This window comes from Salvelinus namaycush, unplaced genomic scaffold, assembly GCF_016432855.1.
Source record: "Salvelinus namaycush isolate Seneca unplaced genomic scaffold, SaNama_1.0 Scaffold22, whole genome shotgun sequence".
Lineage (NCBI taxonomy): Eukaryota > Metazoa > Chordata > Actinopteri > Salmoniformes > Salmonidae > Salvelinus > Salvelinus namaycush.
The window spans coordinates 71,715-93,386 of NW_024059008.1; the positions used below are offsets into that span (position 1 = coordinate 71,715).

General features: G+C 45.1%; 4 protein-coding genes across 4 annotated transcripts in view; 1 reads left to right on the plus strand and 3 right to left on the minus strand.

Moving 5' to 3' along the window:
• The window catches only part of LOC120038413, a 53,367-nt gene extending 42,983 nt beyond the window's left edge, over window positions 1–10,384 (minus strand). Inside the window, exon 1 of the mRNA XM_038984179.1 lies at window positions 10,318–10,384. The gene's annotated coding sequence lies outside the window, so the exon portion shown is untranslated. The remainder of the gene's footprint in view (window positions 1–10,317) is intronic.
• LOC120038414 lies at window positions 322–1,008 on the minus strand. The gene has a single exon (XM_038984181.1). It carries the CDS (start codon window positions 1,006–1,008, stop codon window positions 322–324), a length of 687 nt encoding a protein of 228 aa, XP_038840109.1.
• A 323-nt stretch (window positions 10,385–10,707) lies between the features above and the next one.
• On the minus strand, window positions 10,708–16,227 carry LOC120038415. Its single transcript, XM_038984182.1, has 2 exons — window positions 15,627–16,227; window positions 10,708–10,766 (listed from the first exon to the last, which is right to left on the minus strand). The coding sequence occupies exons 1-2, from the start codon at window positions 16,225–16,227 to the stop codon at window positions 10,708–10,710; spliced, it is 660 nt and encodes a 219-aa protein (XP_038840110.1).
• Window positions 16,228–16,301: 74 nt separating this feature from the next.
• LOC120038416 (multidrug resistance-associated protein 1-like) overlaps window positions 16,302–21,672 on the plus strand; it is a 73,648-nt gene continuing 68,277 nt past the window's right edge. Inside the window, exons 1-4 of the mRNA XM_038984183.1 lie at window positions 16,302–16,535; window positions 19,253–19,346; window positions 19,619–19,726; window positions 19,981–20,072. Of these exons, the coding sequence (XP_038840111.1) occupies window positions 16,302–16,535; window positions 19,253–19,346; window positions 19,619–19,726; window positions 19,981–20,072 (528 nt within the window). The remainder of the gene's footprint in view (window positions 16,536–19,252; window positions 19,347–19,618; window positions 19,727–19,980; window positions 20,073–21,672) is intronic.

A 21,672-nucleotide genomic window follows, 5' to 3' on the forward strand; every position in this document is an offset into this window, starting at 1 on the left:
TTTGAAGTGTATTTAATTAAAATGCATGTATTTTGTATTTTAAAATACAGAAGTACATTAGCCAGTAGCAGGCCCCAACAGCAACAACCCTCTCAGTAATGGTAACAGAAACAGTTGACTTGCTCTGACTGTGATACAGTATGTTGTTGTTTATCTACCTTAGTGTAATGCACTGAAGTCACTCTGGATAAGAGTGTCTGATAAATGACCAAATGTATTAGTGAAAATGAACATACCAAAATTAAATGCAATGTGCTAGGGCAAGAAACTAAAAAGTTCCCCCCTTCAGGGTCCCCAGGACCAGGACTTAAGGACACTGATCTACAGTATGGTACAGTAACTTTCCCAGAAGCCTGGTGCAGCTCTGGGTGCAGCTCTGGGTGGAGCTCTGTGTGCAGCTCTGGGTGGAGCTCTGGATCCAGCTTCCATATCAATCCTGGTATCTACAGACTCCCTGGGGGCGATGCCATGGGTGGAATAGCCCGCCTGTTCCAGGAAGTTACTCAGTGACATGTCTGCGGATGGATGGCCACATATGATCATGAGCAACCCCCTGCTGATGCGATAGGTGTTGACCGGGTCGAAGTTCCTCAGGTCCTCGTGCTGGGTCACATAGACCTTATCCACTGTCCTGTCTGGACGCATACTGATGATGAGGCGGTCCATGTTGCTGGTATCTATGTTACCAGTGTTGTACTTCCTGACATACTCAGGCATGGATTTAGATGCTGGGAGGTGGAGGTTGCCCACCTCATAGAATGTGTAGCCATCATCAGGAAGCAGCTTCTTGCAGATGTTGTTGTCACACTGAAGTCTGTTCTTGAAGAGACGGAAACCAAAGCCTCCCTCTTTGGGGTCGTAATTTGCAACCATCTGGTTGTCATTTTTGATGACGATGTAATCTTTGGCGAACCAGAAAAGGAGCTTGAGTCCGTGCCTGGGTGAGGGACAACCAAACCTAGAAGTTCTCAGCTCCGCCATATTGTTCAATGTTTGAACCTGAACCATGGTACCACTGGGGGGGGGGGGGGGGGAAGAGAGAAAACAGACAGCATTAAACAATACAGTTCATGGTGATACAGTTAAGTTACCTTCCATATACAGTATAAGCCTCTGCTAAGAGGTCTGGACCTTTATGGCGTTGGAGTGCACTAACGTGGCTGTTCCCTACATCACCACACTGGCAAAAGTGTTACAGGCTGTTTAATTTAATTTTATATTTCGAGGTTGGATGTTAGCATGTAGGGAGCACCAATTGGTGTCACCTCGTTAGTCAGTATGTGTTACACCTGTGCTGGCTTGTCCGTCTCGTTAATTGGAAAGTGATATTTAAGAGCGGCTGGCACAGGTGATATTTAAGAGCGGCTGGCCCAGGTGATATTTAAGAGCGGCTGGCCCAGGTGATATTTAAGAGTGGCTGGCCCAGGTTATATTTAAGAGTGGCTGGCCCAGGTTATATTTCAGAGTGGCTGGCCCAGGTTATATTTAAGAGTGGCTGGCCCAGGTTATATTTAAGAGTGGCTGGCCCAGGTGCTATTTAAGAATGGCTGGCCCAGGTGATATTTAAGACTGGATGGCCCAGGTGTAACGATCGTCTATAGGTGATTGAGCGGACCAATGCACAGCGGGTGCTGAATACATAATGAAATTTAATGAAGATCCAACCAAAACAGAACACTGACAAAATACAAAACAAATAAACGACGTGAACGAACGAGACAGTACCGTGTGGTGCACAGACAAAGCAACAATCACCCACAAACAAACAGTGTGAACAACCTACCTTAATATGGTTCTCAATCAGAGGAAACGTAAAACACCTGTCCCTGATTGAGAACCATATCAGGCCAATAGACAATTAACCTAAACATAGAAACACATAACATAGAATGCCCACCCCAACTCACGCCCTGACCAACTAAACACATACAAAAACAAGGAAAACAGGTCAGGAACGTGACACCAGGTGCTATTTAAGAGTGGCTGGCCCAGGTTATATTTAAGAGTGGCTGGCCCAGGTGATATTTAAGAGCGGCTGTCCCAGGTGATATTTAAGAGTGGCTGGCCCAGGTGATATTTAAGAGTGGCTGGCCCAGGTGATATTTAAGAGCGGCTGTCCCAGGTGATATTTAAGAGTGGCTGGCCCAGGTGATATTTAAGAGTGGCTGGCCCAGTTGATATTTAAGTGTGGCTGGCCCAGGTGATATTTAAGAGTGGCTGGCCCAGGTGATATTTAAGAGTGGCTGGCTCAGGTGATATTTAAGAGTGGCTGTGGCCCAGTTGATATTTAAGTGTGGCTGGCCCAGATGATATTTAAGTGTGGCTGGCCCAGATGATATTTAAGAGGAGCTGGCCCAGGTAATATTTAGGAGCGGCAGGCTAGAGACATGATAGATCAGAAGTAATACTATAGTATCTGAGGGGTTATAGAGACTGGTTGTTACATCAGTAATACTATAGTTTCTGAGGGGGGATAGAGACTGGTTGTTACATCAGTAATACTATAGTATCTGAGGGGGGATAGAGACTGGTTGTTACATCAGTAATACTATGGTATCTGAGGGGGGATAGAGACTGGTTGTTACATCAGTAATACTATAGTATCTGAGGGGGGACAGAGACTGGTTGTTACATCAGTAATACTATAGTATCTGAGGGGGGACAGAGACTGGTTGTTACATCAGTAATACTATAGTATCTGAGGGGGGATAGAGACTGGTTGTTACATCAGTAATACTATATTATCTGAGGGGGGATAGAGACTGGTTGTTACATCAGTAATACTATAGTATCTGAGGGGGATAGAGACTGGTTGAAAAATACTATAGTATCTGGGAGGGGGATAGAGACTGGTTGTTACATCAGTAATACTATAGTATCTGAGGGGGGATAGAGACTGGTGGTTACATCAGTAATACTATAGTATGTGAGGGGTGATAGAGACTGGTTGTTACATCAGTAATACTATAGTATCTGAGGGGGGATATAGACTGGTTGTTACATCAGTAATACTATAGTATCTGAGGGGGGATAGAAACTGGTTGTTACATCAGTAATACTATAGTATCTGGGGGGGATAGAGACTGGTTGTTACATCAGTAATACTAAAGTATCTGAGGGGGGATAGAGACTGGTTGTTACATCAGTAATACTATAGTATCTGAGGGGGGATAGAGACTGGTTGTTACATCAGTAATACTATAGTATCTGAGGGGGGATATAGACTGGTTGTCACATCAGTAATACTATAGTATCTGAGGGGGGATAGAGACTGGTTGTTACATCAGTAATACTATAGTATCTGAGGGGGGATAGAGACTGGTTGTTACATCAGTAATACTATAGTATCTGAGGGGGGGATAGAGACTGGTTGTTACATCAGTAATACTATAGTATCTGAGGGGGGATAGAGACTGGTTGTTACATCAGTAATACTATAGTATCTGAGGGGGGATATAGACTGGTTGTCACATCAGTAATACTATAGTATCTGAGGGGGGATAGAGACTGGTTGAAATAATACTATAGTATCTGAGGGGGGATAGAGACTGGTTGTTACATCGGTAATACTATAGTATCTGAGGGGGGATAGAGACTGGTTGTTACATCAGTAATACTATAGTATCTGAGGGGTGATAGAGACTGGTTGTTACATCAGTAATACTATAGTATCTGAGGGGGGCTATAGACTGGTTGTTACATCAGTAATACTATAGTATCTGAGGGGGGATAGAGACTGGTTGTTACATCGGTAATACTATAGTATCTGAGGGGGGATAGAGACTGGTTGTTACATCAGTAATACTATAGTATCTGAGGGGGGCTATAGACTGGTTGTTACATCAGTAATACTATAGTATCTGAGGGGGGATAGAGACTGGTTGTTACATCAGTACTACTATAGTATCTGAGGGGTGATAGAGACTGGTTGTTACATCAGTAATACTATAGTATCTGAGGGGTGATAGAGACTGGAGGCTGTCCCAGGTGATAGAGGCTGTCCCAGGTGATATTTAAGAGTGGCTGGCCCAGGTGATATTTAAGAGTGGCTGGCCCAGTTGATATTTAAGTGTGGCTGGCCCAGGTGATATTTAAGAGTGGCTGGCCCAGGTGATATTTAAGAGTGGCTGGCTCAGGTGATATTTAAGAGTGGCTGTGGCCCAGTTGATATTTAAGTGTGGCTGGCCCAGATGATATTTAAGTGTGGCTGGCCCAGATGATATTTAAGAGGAGCTGGCCCAGGTAATATTTAGGAGCGGCAGGCTAGAGACATGATAGATCAGAAGTAATACTATAGTATCTGAGGGGGGATAGAGACTGGTTGATACATCAGTAATACTATAGTATCTGAGGGGGGATAGAGACTGGTTGTTACATCGGTAATACTATAGTATCTGAGGGGTGATAGAGACTGGTTGTTACATCAGTAATACTATAGTATCTGAGGGGGGATAGAGACTGGTTGTTACATCGGTAATACTATAGTATCTGAGGGGGGATAGAGACTGGTTGTTACATCGGTAATACTATAGTTTCTGAGGGGGGATAGAGACTGGTTGTTACATCGGTAATACTATAGTATCTGAGGGGGGATAGAGACTGGTTGTTACATCAGTAATACTATAGTATCTGAGGGGGGATAGAGACTGGTTGTTACATCAGTAATACTATAGTATCTGAGGGGGGATAGAGACTGGTTGTCACATCAGTAATACTATAGTATCTGAGGGGGGATAGAGACTGGTTGTTACATCGGTAATACTATAGTTTCTGAGGGGGGATAGAGACTGGTTGTTACATCGGTAATACTATAGTATCTGAGGGGGGATAGAGACTGGTTGTTACATCGGTAATACTATAGTTTCTGAGGGGGGATAGAGACTGGTTGTTACATCGGTAATACTATAGTATCTGAGGGGTGATAGAGACTGGTTGTTACATCAGTAATACTATAGTACCTGAGGGGGGATAGAGACTGGTTGTTACATCAGTAATACTATAGTATCTGAGGGGGGATAGAGACTGGTTGTTACATCAGTAATACTATAGCTAAAGCAGCTGTATTGACCATTTGGGAAGAATTAAACCTGGTTAAGATTTCCTTGTCCGTTGAGTCAATTAGAACTGAACCTTTAGTTGTCTTGGTAGATGTGGAGGGTAAACTCCTTTAGTTGTCTTGATAGATGTGGAGGGTTAACTCCTCTAGTTGTCTTGGTAGATGTGGAGGGTTAACTCCTTTAGTTGTCTTGATAGATGTGGAGGGTTAACTCCTTTAGTTGTGTTGATAGACGTGGAGGGTTAACTCCTTTAGTTGTCTTGGTAGATGTGGAGGGTTAACTCCTTTAGTTGTCTTGGTAGATGTGGAGGGTTAACTCCTCTTGTTGTCTTGGTAGATGTGGAGGGTTAACTCCTCTAGTTGTCTTGGTAGATGTGGAGGGTTAACTCCTCCAGTTGTCTTGGTAGATGTGGAGGGCTAACTCCTCTAGTTGTCTTGATAGATGTGGAGGGTTAACTCCTTTAGTTGTCTTGATAGATGTGAAGGGTTAACTCCTCTAGTTGTCTTGATAGATGTGGAGGGTTAACTCCTTTAGTTGTCTTGGTAGATGTGGAGGGTTAACTCCTCTAGTTGTCTTGGTAGATGTGGAGGGTTAACTCCTCTAGTTGTCTTGGTAGATGTGGAGGGTTAACTCCTTTAGTTGTCTTGATAGTTGTGGAGGGTTAATTCCTCTAGTTGTCTTGATAGATGTGGAGGGTTAACTCCTCTAGTTGTCTTGGTAGATGTGGAGGGTTAACACCTTTAGTTGTCTTGGTAGATGTGGAGGGTTAACTCCTTTAGTTGTCTTGATAGATGTGGAGGGTTAACTCCTGCAGTTGTCTTGATAGATGTGGAGGGTTAACTCCTTTAGTTGTCTTGATAGATGTGGAGGGTTAACTCCTTTAGTTGTCTTGATAGATGTGGAGGGTTAACACCTTTAGTTGTCTTGGTAGATGTGGAGGGCTAACTCCTTTAGTTGTCTTGATAGATGTGGAGGGTTAACACCTTTAGTTGTCTTGGTAGATGTGGAGGGTTAACTCCTTTAGTTGTCTTGATAGATGTGGAGGGTTAACTCCTGCAGTTGTCTTGATAGATGTGGAGGGTTAACTCCTTTAGTTGTCTTGATAGATGTGGAGGGTTAACTCCTCTAGTTGTCTTGATAGATGTGGAGGGTTAACACCTTTAGTTGTCTTGATAGATGTGGAGGGTTAACTCCTTTAGTTGTCTTGGTAGATGTGGAGGTTTAACTCCTTTAGTTGTCTTGATATATGTGGAGGGTTAACACCTGCAGTTGTCTTGATAGATGTGGAGGGTTAACTCCTCTAGTTGTCTTGATAGATGTGGAGGGTTAACACCTTTAGTTGTCTTGAGAGATGTGGAGGGTTAACTCCTCTAGTTGTCTTGATAGATGTGGAGGGTTAACTCCTTTAGTTGTCTTGATAGATGTGGAGGGTTAACACCTGCAGTTGTCTTGATAGATGTGGAGGGTTAACTCCTCTAGTTGTCTTGGTAGATGTGGAGGGTTAACTCCTTTAGTTGTCTTGATAGTTGTGGAGGGTTAATTCCTCTAGTTGTCTTGATAGATGTGGAGGGTTAACTCCTCTAGTTGTCTTGGTAGATGTGGAGGGTTAACACCTTTAGTTGTCTTGGTAGATGTGGAGGGTTAACAACTTTAGTTGTCTTGGTAGATGTGGAGGGCTAACTCCTTTAGTTGTCTTGATAGATGTGGAGGGTTAACACCTTTAGTTGTCTTGATAGATGTGGAGGGTTAACACCTTTAGTTGTCTTGATAGATGTGGAGGGTTAACTCCTTTAGTTGTCTTGATAGATGTGGAGGGTTAACTCCTGCAGTTGTCTTGATAGATGTGGAGGGTTAACTCCTTTAGTTGTCTTGATAGATGTGGAGGGTTAACTCCTCTAGTTGTCTTGATAGATGTGGAGGGTTAACACCTTTAGTTGTCTTGATAGATGTGGAGGGTTAACTCCTTTAGTTGTCTTGGTAGATGTGGAGGTTTAACTCCTTTAGTTGTCTTGATATATGTGGAGGGTTAACACCTGCAGTTGTCTTGATAGATGTGGAGGGTTAACTTCTCTAGTTGTCTTGATAGATGTGGAGGGTTAACACCTTTAGTTGTCTTGAGAGATGTGGAGGGTTAACTCCACTAGTTGTCTTGATAGATGTGGAGGGTTAACTCCTTTAGTTGTCTTGATAGATGTGGAGGGTTAACACCTGCAGTTGTCTTGATAGATGTGGAGGGTTAACTCCTCTAGTTGTCTTGAGAGATGTGGAGGGTTAACTCCTTTAGTTGTGGTTAACTTCATGTCTTTAATTTTGGTGTGTGTTTTCATTTTGTTTGCCTGTTCTTGTTGAATTTAGTGGGTCTCATGGTGGGTGTCTTTTAGGCTCCAGTTGTTGTTGCTAGTCAACGTTCAGTGGACACCAAGAGTGTCTCTCAGAACCCCTCCTAAAACCCCAGCGGTGTCGTTCTGGTTGCTGTCAGTGACTCTTAGTTCCCCATTCTGTTTCAGTGACATTTTTGGTTTTCTTGCTGTGGAACATGACAATAGGACATCAAATAGAAAGGAGGACCAAGGCACTCTTCATATCATTCATTAAAATGCCTTTATCTGTATAGCATGTTCAATAGAAACAAAGTTTTAAAAATCAGACGAAATCAAATCCCTGACGAAGGCCATACTCCCTGACGGAGGCCATACTCCCTGACGGAGGCCATACTCCCTGACGGAGGCCATACTCCCTGACGAAGGCCATACTCCCTGACGAAGGCCATACTCCCTGACGGAGGCCATACTCCCTGACGGAGGCCATACTCCCTGACGGAGGCCATACTCCCTGACGGAGGCCATACTCCCTGACGGAGGCCATACTCCCTGACGGAGGCCATACTCCCTGACGAAGGCCATACTCCCTGACGGAGGCCATACTCCCTGACGGAGGCCATACTCCCTGACGAAGGCCATACTCCCTGACGGAGGCCATACTCCCTGACGGAGGCCATACTCCCTGACGAACGCCATACTCCCTGACGAACGCCATACTCCCTGACAGAGGCCATACTCCCTGACGGAGGCCATACTCCCTGACGGAGGCCATACTCCCTGACGGAGGCCATACTCCCTGACGGAGGCCATACTCCCTGACGGAGGCCATACTCCCTGACGAAGGCCATACTCCCTGACGGAGGCCATACTCCCTGACGGAGGCCATACTCCCTGACGGAGGCCATACTCCCTGACGGAGGCCATACTCTCTGACGAAGGCCATGCAGCCGAAACATGTAGATTTTTAAAACGTTGTTTCTATTGAACATGCCATACAAATAAAGGCATTTTAATGAATTATATGAAGAGTGCCTTGGTCCTCCTCTCTATTTTATGACCAATTCCCCACTTTTACCAAAGAGCACCCTTTGTCTACCAAAATGTAGTATTGTGTACCTTAGTAGCGCTTCCCTTCCTCCTCTTTCTACTAGTGACAGTAGGACAGTTGTTATCGTTGGCCTAAAACAACTGTGGTAACCTAGTAACGTGAGCCCTCTTGACGATTATCATGAAACGTCGTCAACATGAACAGCCCAGCAGGTTTGAGCACATTTTCATTTGGCAGCACATCCATCAAGAGACAATACACTGTAAATGAGTTCCAAATGCCACCCTATTCCCAATATAGTGCCCTTCTTTTGAACAGGGCCCAATAGGGAATAGGGTGTCATTTGGGACCACTCCTGGATGAGTCAAGTGTTAGTTTGAAATGTAATCTCCTGAAGGATCCAGGAACATGAAACTTAAGGGGAAGAAAATATTTAACTACATGACAGTAAATGCGAGGTTTAAATAGTTACAAAACAGTATACCTGTTAAAGTTAAAAGTGAACGTCATAAACAGAAGGGGAAATCTGTCACCTTTACCGTACCATGTTTTAATGCAGAAAAAATGGGTTGATAATGTATATATTTTCAACCACAATCTGTCAGGTTTCAGGTAATGACAATTTATTAAATATTAATAGATTTTGATAGTACTGCTTTATTATTCTGGAAAAACTTCATGTAAAAAAGGATATAAATATTCACTGAGTGTATAAAACATTAGGAACACCTGCTCTTTCCATGACATAGACTGACCAGGTGAATCCAGGTGAAAGATATGATCCCTTATTGACGTCACTTGTTAAATCCACTTCAATCAGTGTGATGATGAAGGGGAGGAGACAGGTTAAAGAAGGATTTTTAAGCCTTGAGACAATTGAAACATGGATTGTGTCTGTGTTGCCATTCAGAGAGTGAATGGGGAAGATAAAACATTTATGTGCCTCTGAACGGGGTAGGGTAGTGTGGAACAGCTTTGACACCTTGTAGAGTCCATGCCCCGGTGAATTGAGCTGTTCTGAGGACAAAAGGGGGTGCAACTCAATATTAGGAAGGTGTTCCTAATGGTTTGTACACTCAGTGTATAAATATATATAATTGATTACAACTGTTGTTGTATCTGATCATAAACAACTCAAGACTGGAGATCAGACCTAGATGAACTCAGATTAAAGCAGACCTAGATGAACTCAGATTAGAACAGGCCTAGATGAACTCAGATTAGATCAGACCTAGATTGAAATCAGATTAGAGCAGACCTAGATTGAACTCAGATTAGAGCAGACCTCGATGAACTCAGATTAGAGCAGACCTAATGGAACTCAAATTAGATCAGACCTAGATAAGCTCAGATCTGATCAAATAAAGTATCAAATTGTTAATTGTGAGCTAGATTGGGCGTATTCCTTCCTAGAGAGAAAATTTACGAAAAATACATCACAAACTAGATCTAGCTTGTTTAGTAAGGACAGACAAGACCAAACTTGTTTAGTAAGGACAGACTAGATCGAACTTGTTTAGTAAGGACAGACTAGATCTAACTTGTTTAGTAAGGACAGACTAGACCTAACTTGTTTACTAAGGACAGACTAGATCTAACTTGTTTAGTAAGGACAGACTAGATCTAACTTGTTTAGTAAGGACAGACTAGACCTAACTTGTTTAGTAAGGACAGACTAGATCTAACTTGTTTGGAAAGGACAGACTAGACCTAACTTGTTTAGTAAGGACAGACTAGATCTAACTTGTTTAGTAAGGACAGACTAGATCTAACTTGTTTAGTAAGGACAGACTAGATCTAACTTGTTTAGTAAGGACAAACTAGATCTAACTTGTTTAGTAAAGACAGACTAGATCACAAAAAAGCACATCATAAAATGTTTTTACTGTACCTGGTGTTTTAAAATAAATGGAATCTCTATTTTCTGGTGCTCGATGTCCCTGTAGATCTGTATGAGGCCATGTGAGAAGATGATTGGATGATCTGCAAGCTTTGCTGCCTTTGTGTGTGTGTGTGTGTGTGTGTGTGTGTGTGCGTGCGTGCGTGCGTGCGTGCGTGCGTGCGTGCGTGCGTGCGTGCGTGCGTGCGTGCGTGCGTGCGTGCGTGCGTGCGTGTAGGAGCAACCCGTCATTCAGGTTCTGTTATAAGCCCCTCTTTTTTTCTTGCCGGTTTTGCATGTAACTTTTGTTCCTCCTTTAGCACCTGTTAGAGGTGATAAAGGAGTTACTAGACTGGTCACCAATCAGACCTGTTAGAGGTGGTAAAGGAGTGACTAGACTGGTCACCAATCAGACCTGTTAGAGGTGGTGAAGGAGTGACTAGACTGGTCACCAATCAGACCTGTTAGAGGTGGTAAAGGAGTTACTATACTAGTCACCAATCAGACCTGTTAGAGGTGTTAAAGGAGTTACTAGACTAGTCACCAATCAGACCCGTTAGAGGTGATAAAGGAGTTACTAGACTGGTCACCAATCAGACCTGTTAGAGGTGGTAAAGGAGTTACTAGACTAGTCACCAATCAGACCTGTTAGAGATGAGAAAGGAGTTACTAGACTGGTCACCAATCAGACCTTTTAGAGGTGGTAAAGGAGTTACTAGACTGGTCACCAATCAGACCTGTTAGAGGTGATAAAGGAGTTACTAGACTGGTCACCAATCAGACCTGTTAGGGGTGGTAAAGGAGTTACTAGACTGGTCACCAATCAGACCTGTTAGAGTTGGTAAAGGGGTTACTAGACTGGTCACCAATCATACCTGTTTTAAGGCGATGAAGGAGTTACTAGACTGGTCATCAATCAGACCTGTTAGAGGTGGTAAAAGAGTTACTAGACTGGTCACCAATCAGACCTGTTAGAGGTACTAAAGGAGTTACTAGACTGGTCACCAATCAGACCTGTTAGAGATGTTAAAGGAGTTACTAGACTGGTCACCAATCAGACCTGTTAGAGATGGTATAGGAGTTACTAGCCTGGTCATCAATCAGACCTGTTAGAGATGTTAAAGGAGTTACTAGACTGGTCACCAATCAGACCTGTTAGTGGTGTTAAAGGAGTTACAAGACTGGTCACCAATCAGACCTGTTAGAGATGTTAAAGGAGTTACTAGCCTGGTCATCAATCAGACCTGTTAGAGATGGTATAGGAGTTACTAGCCTGGTCATCAATCAGACCTGTTAGAGATGTTAAAGGAGTTACTAGACTGGTCACCAATCAGACCTGTTAGAAGTGCTAAAGGAGTTACTAGACTGGTCACCAATCAGACCTGTTAGAGGTGGTAAAGGAGTTACTAGACTGGTCACCAATCAGACCTGTTAGAGGTGGTAAAGGAGTTACTAGACTGGTCACCAATCAGACCTGTTAGAGGTGGTAAAGGAGTTACTAGACTGGTCACCAATCAGACACAACAATAAACTAAACCAGAGACTTAAACAAATCAAAATATATGATCAAAATGCAGACAGGTTGTGTGAACCGGGTCCAACTCCAAACTATGTACTGTACATGTTTGTAACACCTAAAGAGATTGTGTACAGATTAGGACAAAAATAGTTATGGAATAACCAAATAGTTTACTGTATTCCGTCATTAAGTAAATGTTTTCAATAAGATCCTTGCTATAACCTGATTCTCAGTAAAACACCTGTTGTTAAGGGGAATGTGTGTTCTCAATAAAATACCTGTTGTTAAGGGGAATGTGTTCTCAATAAAACACCTGTTGTTAAGGGGAATGTGTGTAATCAGTAAAACACCTGTTGTTAAGGGGAATGTGTGTTCTCAATAAAACACCTGTTGTTATGGGGAATGTGTGTTCTCAATAAAACACCTGTTGTTAAGGGGAATGTGTGTTCTCAATAAAACACCTGTTGTTAAGGGGAATGTGTGTTCTCAGTAAAACACCTGTTGTTAAGGGGAATGTGTGTTCTCAATAAAACATCTGTTGTTAAGGGGAATGTGTGTTCTCAATAAAACACCTGTTGTTAAGGGGAATGTGTGTTCTCAGTAAAACACCTGTTGTTAAGGGGAATGTGTGTTCTCAATAAAACACCTGTTGTTAAGGGGAATGTGTGTTCTCAGTAAAACACCTATTGTTAAGGGGAATGTGTTCTCAGTAAAACACCTATTGTTAAGGGGAATGTGTGTTCTCAGTAAAACACCTGTTGTTAAGGGGAATGTGTGTTCTCAATAAAACACCTGTTGTTAAGGGGAATGTGTGTTCTCAGTAAAACACCTGTTGTTAAGGGGAATGTGTTCTCAATAAAACACCTGTTGTTAAGGGGAATGTGTGTTCTCAGTAAAACACCTGTTGTTAAGGGGAATGTGTGTTCTCAGTAAAACACCTGTTGTTAAGGGGAATGTGTGTTCTCAGTAAAACACCTGTTGTTAAGGGGAATGTGTGTTCTCAATAAAACACCTGTTGTTAAGGGGAATGTGTTCTCAGTAAAACACCTGTTGTTAAGGGGAATGTGTGTTCTCAATAAAACACCTGTTGTTAAGGGGAATGTGTGTTCTCAGTAAAACACCTGTTGTTAAGGGGAATGTGTGTTCTCAGTAAAACACCTGTTGTTAAGGGGAATGTGTGTTCTCAGTAAAACACCTGTTGTTAAGGGGAATGTGTGTTCTCAGTTAAACACCTGTTGTTAAGGGGAATGTGTGTTCTCAATAAAACACCTGTTGTTAAGGGGAATGTGTTCTCAGTAAAACACCTGTTGTTAAGGGGAATGTGTGTTCTCAATAAAACACCTGTTGTTAAGGGGAATGTGTTCTCAGTAAAACACCTGTTGTTAAGGGGAATGTGTGTACTGCCTGGATTACACCACATAGTACTGCATGGATTACACCACATAATACTGCCTGGATTACACCACATAGTACTGCCTGGATTACACCACATAATACTGCCTGGATTACACCACATAATACTGTCTGGATTACACCACATAATACTGTCTGGATTACACCACATAATACTGTCTGGATTACACCACATAATACTGTCTGGATTACACCACATAGTATTGCCTGGATTACACCACATAATACTGCCTGGATTACACCACATAGTACTGCCTGGATTACACCACATAGTACTGCCTGGATTACACCACATAATACTGTCTGGATTACACCACATAGTATTGCCTGGATTACACCACATAATTCTGCCTGGATTACACCACATAGTACTGCCTGGATTACACCACATAGTACTGCCTGGATTACACCACATAGTACTGCCTGGATTACACCACATAATACTGTCTGGATTACACCACATAATACTGCCTGGATTACACCACATAATACTGTCTGGATTACACCACATAATACTGTCTGGATTACACCACATAATACTGTCTGGATTACACCACATAATACTGTCTGGATTACACCACATAATACTGCCTGGATTACACCACATAATACTGCCTGGATTACACCACATAGTACTGCCTGGATTACACCACATAGTACTGCCTGGATTACACCACATAATACTGTCTGGATTACACCACATAATACTGTCTGGATTACACCACATAATACTGTCTGGATTACACCACATAATACTGTCTGGATTACACCACATAGTATTGCCTGGATTACACCACATAGTATTGCCTGGATTACACCACATAATACTGCCTGGATTACACCACATAGTACTGCCTGGATTACACCACATAGTACTGCCTGGATTACACCACATAGTACTGCCTGGATTACACCACATAGTACTGCCTGGATTACACCACATAATACTGCCTGGATTACACCACATAGTACTGCCAGGATTACACAACATAGAACTGCCTGGATTACACCACATAATACTGCCTGGATTACACCACATAGCACAGGGAGGCTGTATCAACGTGAACTGATGTGTGTCGGCGTCTTCATACCTCTCTTTGTTTTTCTCCATCACTCTCCATCTCTTTCTGATCTTCCGTCAGTCTGGAGTGCTGTTCCATCTGTGGCCACAAGGTGGAGTGAGAAGATCATGTAGAAACACATGATCAACAGATAGCTGATTTTACGTGGCCATTTAAATCCCTGTAAATCCACTCCACAGTGGCATATCAACTTGAAACTTGTCAGCACTATCATGGACGTCTCTAAGATGAACCACACTGAATGTTGTACTGAGATCTCTAAAAGAAAAACATGGAAACTATTAACAAATCATTATTTACAACTGATGTTCAAAACCATCTGGAATCATGTTCTCCTTTATGAACCATACATCAGATTCAGTTCAGATGTTTGTCTTTAATAGTTTTGAGAAAAAATAGTTGCTACATTCAAATATGGCCGCACTCTACCTATAGACGCATGTTAGCACACATGCTAATGCTAAAACATACTTTAAACATCTACTCATGAACCATAGATCAGATTGACTCTAGATTTGGTATATAGACTCAATGAATTAGCCTCTAAAGAATTTGAGAATGATTACTTGTTGCATTCGTTGTCGGCCACTAGATGAAATGTTCTTACGTAGTTGATTTGCAAATCCAATCAGCTTTCCACATTGATTTAATGTCATCACATTTATGTTTTGGGTTAAAGTGAAGAGGAAACTACATTGATTACAACCAGGGAAGGTGAAAAATGTCAAAATACAACAACAAAAAATAACATAAAGATCAATCTTTGAAAAATAAACTACCAAATACTACCAAATACAGAAGTACATTATCCAGTAGCAGGCCCCACCAGCAACAACCCTCTCAGTAATGGTAACAGAAACAGTTGACTTGCTCTGACTGTGATACAGTATGTTGCTGTTTATCTGCCTCAGTTGAATGCACTGAAATCACTCTGGATAAGAGTGTCTGATAAATGACCAAATGTATTAGTGAAAATGAACATAGATCTGGCCCAAACCTTTCCCAGAAGCCTGGTTACAGTATGGTACAGTAGCTTTACCAGAAGCCTGGTTACAGTATGGTACAGTAGCTTTACCAGAAGCCTGGTTACAGTATGGTACAGTAGCTTTCCCAGAAGCCTGGTTACAGTATGGTACAGTAGCTTTCCCAGAAGCCTGGTTACAGTATGGTACAGTAGCTTTCCCAGAAGCCTGGTTACAGTATGGTACAGTAGCTTTCCCAGAAGCCTGGTTACAGTATGGTACAGTAGCTTTCCCAGAAGCCTGGTGCAGCTCTGGGTGGAACTCTGGGTGGAGCTCTGGATCCACCTTCCATATCAATCTTGGTATCCCCAGACTCCCTGGGGGCGATGCCCTGATACATAATTACATTTTGCTCATGGGTGGAATAGCCCGCCTGTTCCAGGAAGTTACTCAATGGATGACCACATATGATCATGAGCAACTCCCTGCTGATGCAATATGTGTTGAGTGGGGCGAAGTTCCTCAGGTCCTCGTGCTGGGTCACATAGACCTTATCCACTATCCTGTCTGGACGCATACTGATGATGAGGCGGTCCATGTTGCTGGTATCTATGTGATGAGTGTAACCCTTCCTGACATACTCAGGCATGGATTTAGATGCTGTGTGGTGGAGGTTGCCCACCTCATAGAACGTGTAGCCATCATCAGGAAGCAGCTTCTTGCAGATGTTGTTGTCACACTGAAGTCTGTTCTGGAAGAGACGGAAACCAAAGCCTCCCTCTTTGGGGTCGGAATTTGCAACCATCTGGTTGTCATTTTTGATGACGATGTAATCTTTGGCGAACCAGAAAAGGAGCTTGAGTCCGTGCCTCGGCCAGGGACGACCAAACCTAGAAGCTCTCAGCTCCGCCATATTGTTCAATGTTTGAACCTGAACCCCTAACATATGAGTCCTAAACTGACAGAACAGACCCAGCTGTTTAATATTTAACCTCTCTGTTTCTCTCTCCCTCCACCAGAATGGACTGTAGTCTGTCTGACTGCCGTCCTACAGGCCCTAAACTGACAGAACAGACCCAGCTGTTGAAGAAGCTGAGACAAGAACAGAACTCAGGGTTCTGTCTCTTCAGAGTTCTGCTCGGAGCTTCGACCTTTCTTCCTCAAAGGACCCTCTTCCTCATCTTCCACGACGCCTTCATGTTCTCCTACCACAGGTGCTCAGGTGAGACCCAGAGTGTATGGGCCCTGTCAAAGGTAGGACATTATGTTGACCAGGAGAAGTGTATGGGCCCTGGTCAAAGGTAGGACACTACTTTGACCCAGGAGAGAGGGTATGGGCCCTGGTCAGGTAGGACACTACGTGACCCAGGAGAGAGTGTATGGACCCTGGTCAAAGGTTGGACACTACGTTGACCCAGGAGAGAGTGTATGGGCCCTGGTCAAAGGTAGGACACTACGTTGACCCAGGAGAGCGTATGGGCCCTGGTCAAAGGTAGGACACTACGTTGACCCAGGAGAGAGCGTATGGGCCCTGTCAAAGGTAGGACACTACGTTGACCCAGAGAGAGCGTATGGCCCTGGTCAAAGGTAGGACACTACGTTGACCCAGGAGAGTATATGGGCCCTGGTCAAAGGTAGGACACTACGTTGACCCAGGAGAGAGTGTATGGGCCCTGGTCAAAGGTAGGACACTACGTTGACCCAGGAGAGATGTATGGACCCTGGTCAAAGGTAGGACACTACGTTGACCACAGGAGAGATGTATGGGCCCTGGTCAAAGTACACTACGTTGACCCAGGAGAGAGTGTATGGACCCTGGTCAAAGGTAGGACACTACGTTGACCCAGGAGAGAGTGTATGGGCCCTGGTCAAAGGTAGAGACACTACGTGACCCAGGAGAGAGTGTATGCCCTGGTCAAAGGTAGGACACTACGTTGACCCAGAGAGAGTGTATGGACCCTGGTCAAAGGTAGGACACTACGTTGACCCAGGAGAGAGTGTATGACCCTGGTCAAAGGTAGGACACTACGTTGACCCAGAGAGAGTGTATGGCCCTGGTCAAAGGTAGGACACTACGTTGACCCAGGAGAGAGTGTATGGGCCCTGGTCAAAGGTAGGACACTACGTTGACCCAGGAGAGAGTGTATGGGCCCTGGTCAAAGGTAGGACACTACGTTGACCCAGGAGAGAGTGTATGGAGACCCTGGTCAAAGGTAGGACACACGTTGACCCAAGAGAGTGTATGGACCCTGGTCAAAGGTAGGACAACTACGTTGCCCCAGGAAGAGTGTATGGACCCTGGTCAAAGGTAGGACACTACGTTGACCCAGGAGAGAGTGTATGGACCTGGTCAAAGGTGGACACTACGTTGACCAGGAGAGAGTGTATGGACCCTGGTCAAAGGTAGGACACTACGTTGACCCAGGAGAGATTGTATGGCCCTGGTCAAAGGTAGGACACTACGTTGACCCAGGAGAGAGTGTATGGCCCTGGTCAAAGGTAGGACACTACGTTGACCCAGGAAGAGTGTATGGGCCCTGGTCAAAGGTTAGGACACTACGTTGACCCAGGAGAGAGTGTATGGGCCCTGGTCAAAGGTGGACACTACGTTGACCCAGGAGAGAGTGTATGGGCCCTGGTCAAAGGTAGGACACTACGTTGACCCAGGAGAGAGTGTATGGCCCTGGTCAAAGGTAGGACATACGTTGACCCAGGAGAGAGTGTATGGACCCTGGTCAAAGGTAGACACTACGTTGACCCAGGAGAGAGTGTATGGACCCTGGTCAAAGGTTAGGACACTACGTTGACCCAGGAGAGAGTGTATGGACCCTGGTTAAAGGTAGGACACTACGTTGACCCAGGAGAGAGTGTATGGACCCTGGTCAAAGGTAGGACACTACGTTGACCCAGGAGAGATGTATGGACCCTGGTCAAAGGTAGGACACTACGTTGACCCAGGAGAGAGTGTACGGACCCTGGTCAAAGTGAGACACTACGTTGACCCAGGAGAGAGTGTACGGACCCTGGTCAAAGGTAGGACACTACGTTGACCCAGGAGAGGAGTGTACGGCCCTGGTCCAAAGGTAGGACACTACGTTGACCCAGGAGAGAGTGTATGGACCCTGGTCAAAGGTAGGACACTACGTTGACCCAAGAGAGTGTATGGACCCGGGTCAAAGGTAGGACACTACGTTGACCCAGGAGAGAGTGTATGGGCCCTGGTCAAAGGTAGGACACTACGTTGACCAGGAGAGAGTATATGGACCCTGGTCAAAGGTAGGACACTACGTTACCCAGGAGAGAGTGTATGGACCCTGTTTCATCAAAACAGGTGTGGAGCAGTATACAGCCCAAATGACTGAAGTACATCTCAGTCAGTTTGTCTCTCCAGCATCATTAAACCCTGTTCTTCCCCGTCCCCCTCCAGCATCATTAAACCCTGTTTCTCCCCGTCCCCCTCCAGCATCATTAAACCCTGTTCTCCCCGTCCCCCTCCAGCATCTTAACCCTGTTCTTCCCCGTCCCCCTCCAGCATCATTAAACCCTGTTCTTCCCCGTCCCCCTCCAGCATCATTAAACCCTGTTCTTCCCCGTCCCCCTCCAGCATCATTAAACCCTGTTCTTCCCCGTCCCCCTCCAGCATCATTAAACCCTGTTCTTCCTCGTCCCCCTCCAGCATCATTAAACCCTGTTTTTCCCCGTCCCCCTCCAGCATCATTAAACCCTGTTTTTCCCCGTCCCCCTCCAGCATCATTAACCCTGTTTTTCCCCGTCCCCCTCCAGCATCATTAAACCCTGTTTTTCCCCGTCCCCCTCCAGCATCATTAAACCCTGTTTTTCCCCGTCCCCCTCCAGCATCATTAAACCCTGTTTTTCGCCTCCCCCTCCAGCCTCCTCTGGTTCATGAGTGACCAGGACAGCGACCTGTGGAAGGGCTTCATGTTCGCCTTCCTGTTGTTCCTCCTGTCCAGCCTCCAGTCCCTGTCAACCATCAGTACATGTACTCCTGCTTCACCGTGGGAATGAGGGTGAAGAACCGCTGTCATGGGCCTGGTCTACAGGAAGGTATGGAGAGAGAGAGAGACACAACGACAAGAGAGAGGGATGGTTTCTTATCACACCATTTTAGAAGCATTACAGAGTATCAATGGCAGCAAAGGCTGAATGGAAATGATTTAATACAATTTGCACATTTCATACAGGAAGAAAACACAAACAAATGGTCAAAATACAACATACAAAGTGAGGGGGTGGGTTGCTTCCTTTTAGGTGGTTGTGGATTGAACACTCTCTCTCTGTCTGTCTCTCTCCCCTCCTCCCTCCCCTGTAGTCTCTAGTGATCAGCAGTGCAGCGCGGCAGTCCTGTACCGTGGGACAGATTGTTAACCTGGTGTCGGCAGACACTCAGAAGCTCATGGACATGGTGGTGTATTTCAACGCTGTGGGTGGCTCCCATTGAGAAGCTCTCTGTCTCTTCTTCCTGTGGCAGGTAGGTAGAACACACACTGTTGTTGCCCCTCTCCTGCTCCCATTGAGATAGCTCTCTGTCTCTTCTTCTGTGCAGGTAGGTAGAACACACACTGTTGTTGCCCCTCTCCTGCTCCCATTGAGATAGCTCTCTGTCTCTTCTTCCTGTGGCAGGTAGTAGAACACACACGTACACTACACACTGTTGTTACCCCTCTCTTGTATCTAACAGCTTCTGGGTCCGTCACCCTAGCCGGCATCGCCACGGTGATCCTTATCTTTCCTCTCAACGGCTTCATCGCCAAGATGAGGAGCAAGCTGCAGGTCAGTTCACACACGCACCACGCGCACGCACACACACACACCACACACACACCACACACACACACACACACAACACACACACACACACACACACACACACACACACACACACACACACACACACACACACACCACACACACACACACTTTTTTACTATCCTCGTAATGACCAAACAGTTGATTCCCATTCCTAGACTTACCCTCTAACCTTAAACATATAGGTCACTTAGCAGACGCTCTATCCAGAGAGACTTACAGTAGTGAGTGAGTACATTTTCATTCTTACTGTCCCAAACACACAACCCTGTTGTTGCAAGAGCAATGCTCTACCAACTGAGACACACGGGACCTCACCTTAACCCTGACCCTGACCCCTAACCCTGACCCCAACCCAACTCCTAACCCTGACTCCATACCCCAACTCCTAACCCTGACTCCTAACCCAACTCCTAACCCTACTCCTGACCCAACCCCTAACCCTGACTCCTAACCCTGACTCCTGACCCCAACCCCTAACCCTGACTCCTAACCCTGACTCCTGACCCCTAACCCTGACTCCTAACCCTGACTCTTGACCCCAACCCCTAACCCTGACTCCTGACCCTGACTCCTGACCCTAACCCTAACTCCTGACCCCACCCCTAACCCTGACCCCAACCTCTAACCCAAACCCCGACTCCTGACCCCAACCCTAACCCTGACCCTGACTCCTGACCCCAACCCCTGACCCTGACTCAAACCCCTAACCCCAACTCCTGACCCCAACCCCTAACCCAACCCCTGACCCTGACTCCAACCCCTAACCCCAACTCCTGACCCCAACCCCTAACCCTAACCCTGACCCTGACCCCAACCCCTAACCCTAACCCTAACCCACCCTGACTCCTGACCCAAACCCCGAACCAACTCCTAACCCTGACTCCTGACCCCAACCCCAACCCCTAACCCTGACCCCAACCCCTAATCCTGACCCTGACCCCAACCCCTAACCCTAACCCTGACTCCTGACCCAACCCCTAACCCTGACCCTGACCCCAACCCCTAACCCTGACCCTGACCCCGACCCCTAACCCTTACCCCGACCCCAACCCCTAACCCTGACTCTTGACCCAACCCCGACTCCTGACCCCAACCCCTAACCCTGACCTGACCCCAACCCAACCCTAACCCTGACCCCAAATCTAACCCATAAGCCTAAAATAGCCTTTTCCTTGTGTGGACCAACAAAATGTTCCTTGTTTTACTATCCTTCCCTTCCTAGAAATTCTGGTCCCCACTTGGATAGTAAAAACAGAAAACCGCACACACACACACACCACATAACACACACACACCACATAAACACACACAACATAAACACACACACACCACAGAAACACACACACCACAGAAACAGAAACACACACACACCACACACACACACACACACACACACACACACACACACACACACACACACACACACACACACACACAGACACACACTAGAATCGAAGAATACCACACAAAACGAACCCAATAAAACCCAGAGATTCTCTCTTATTTAGTCAGATAACCGATCGTTGGCAGTAATACTATTCCTAATATTATAAACGACTCT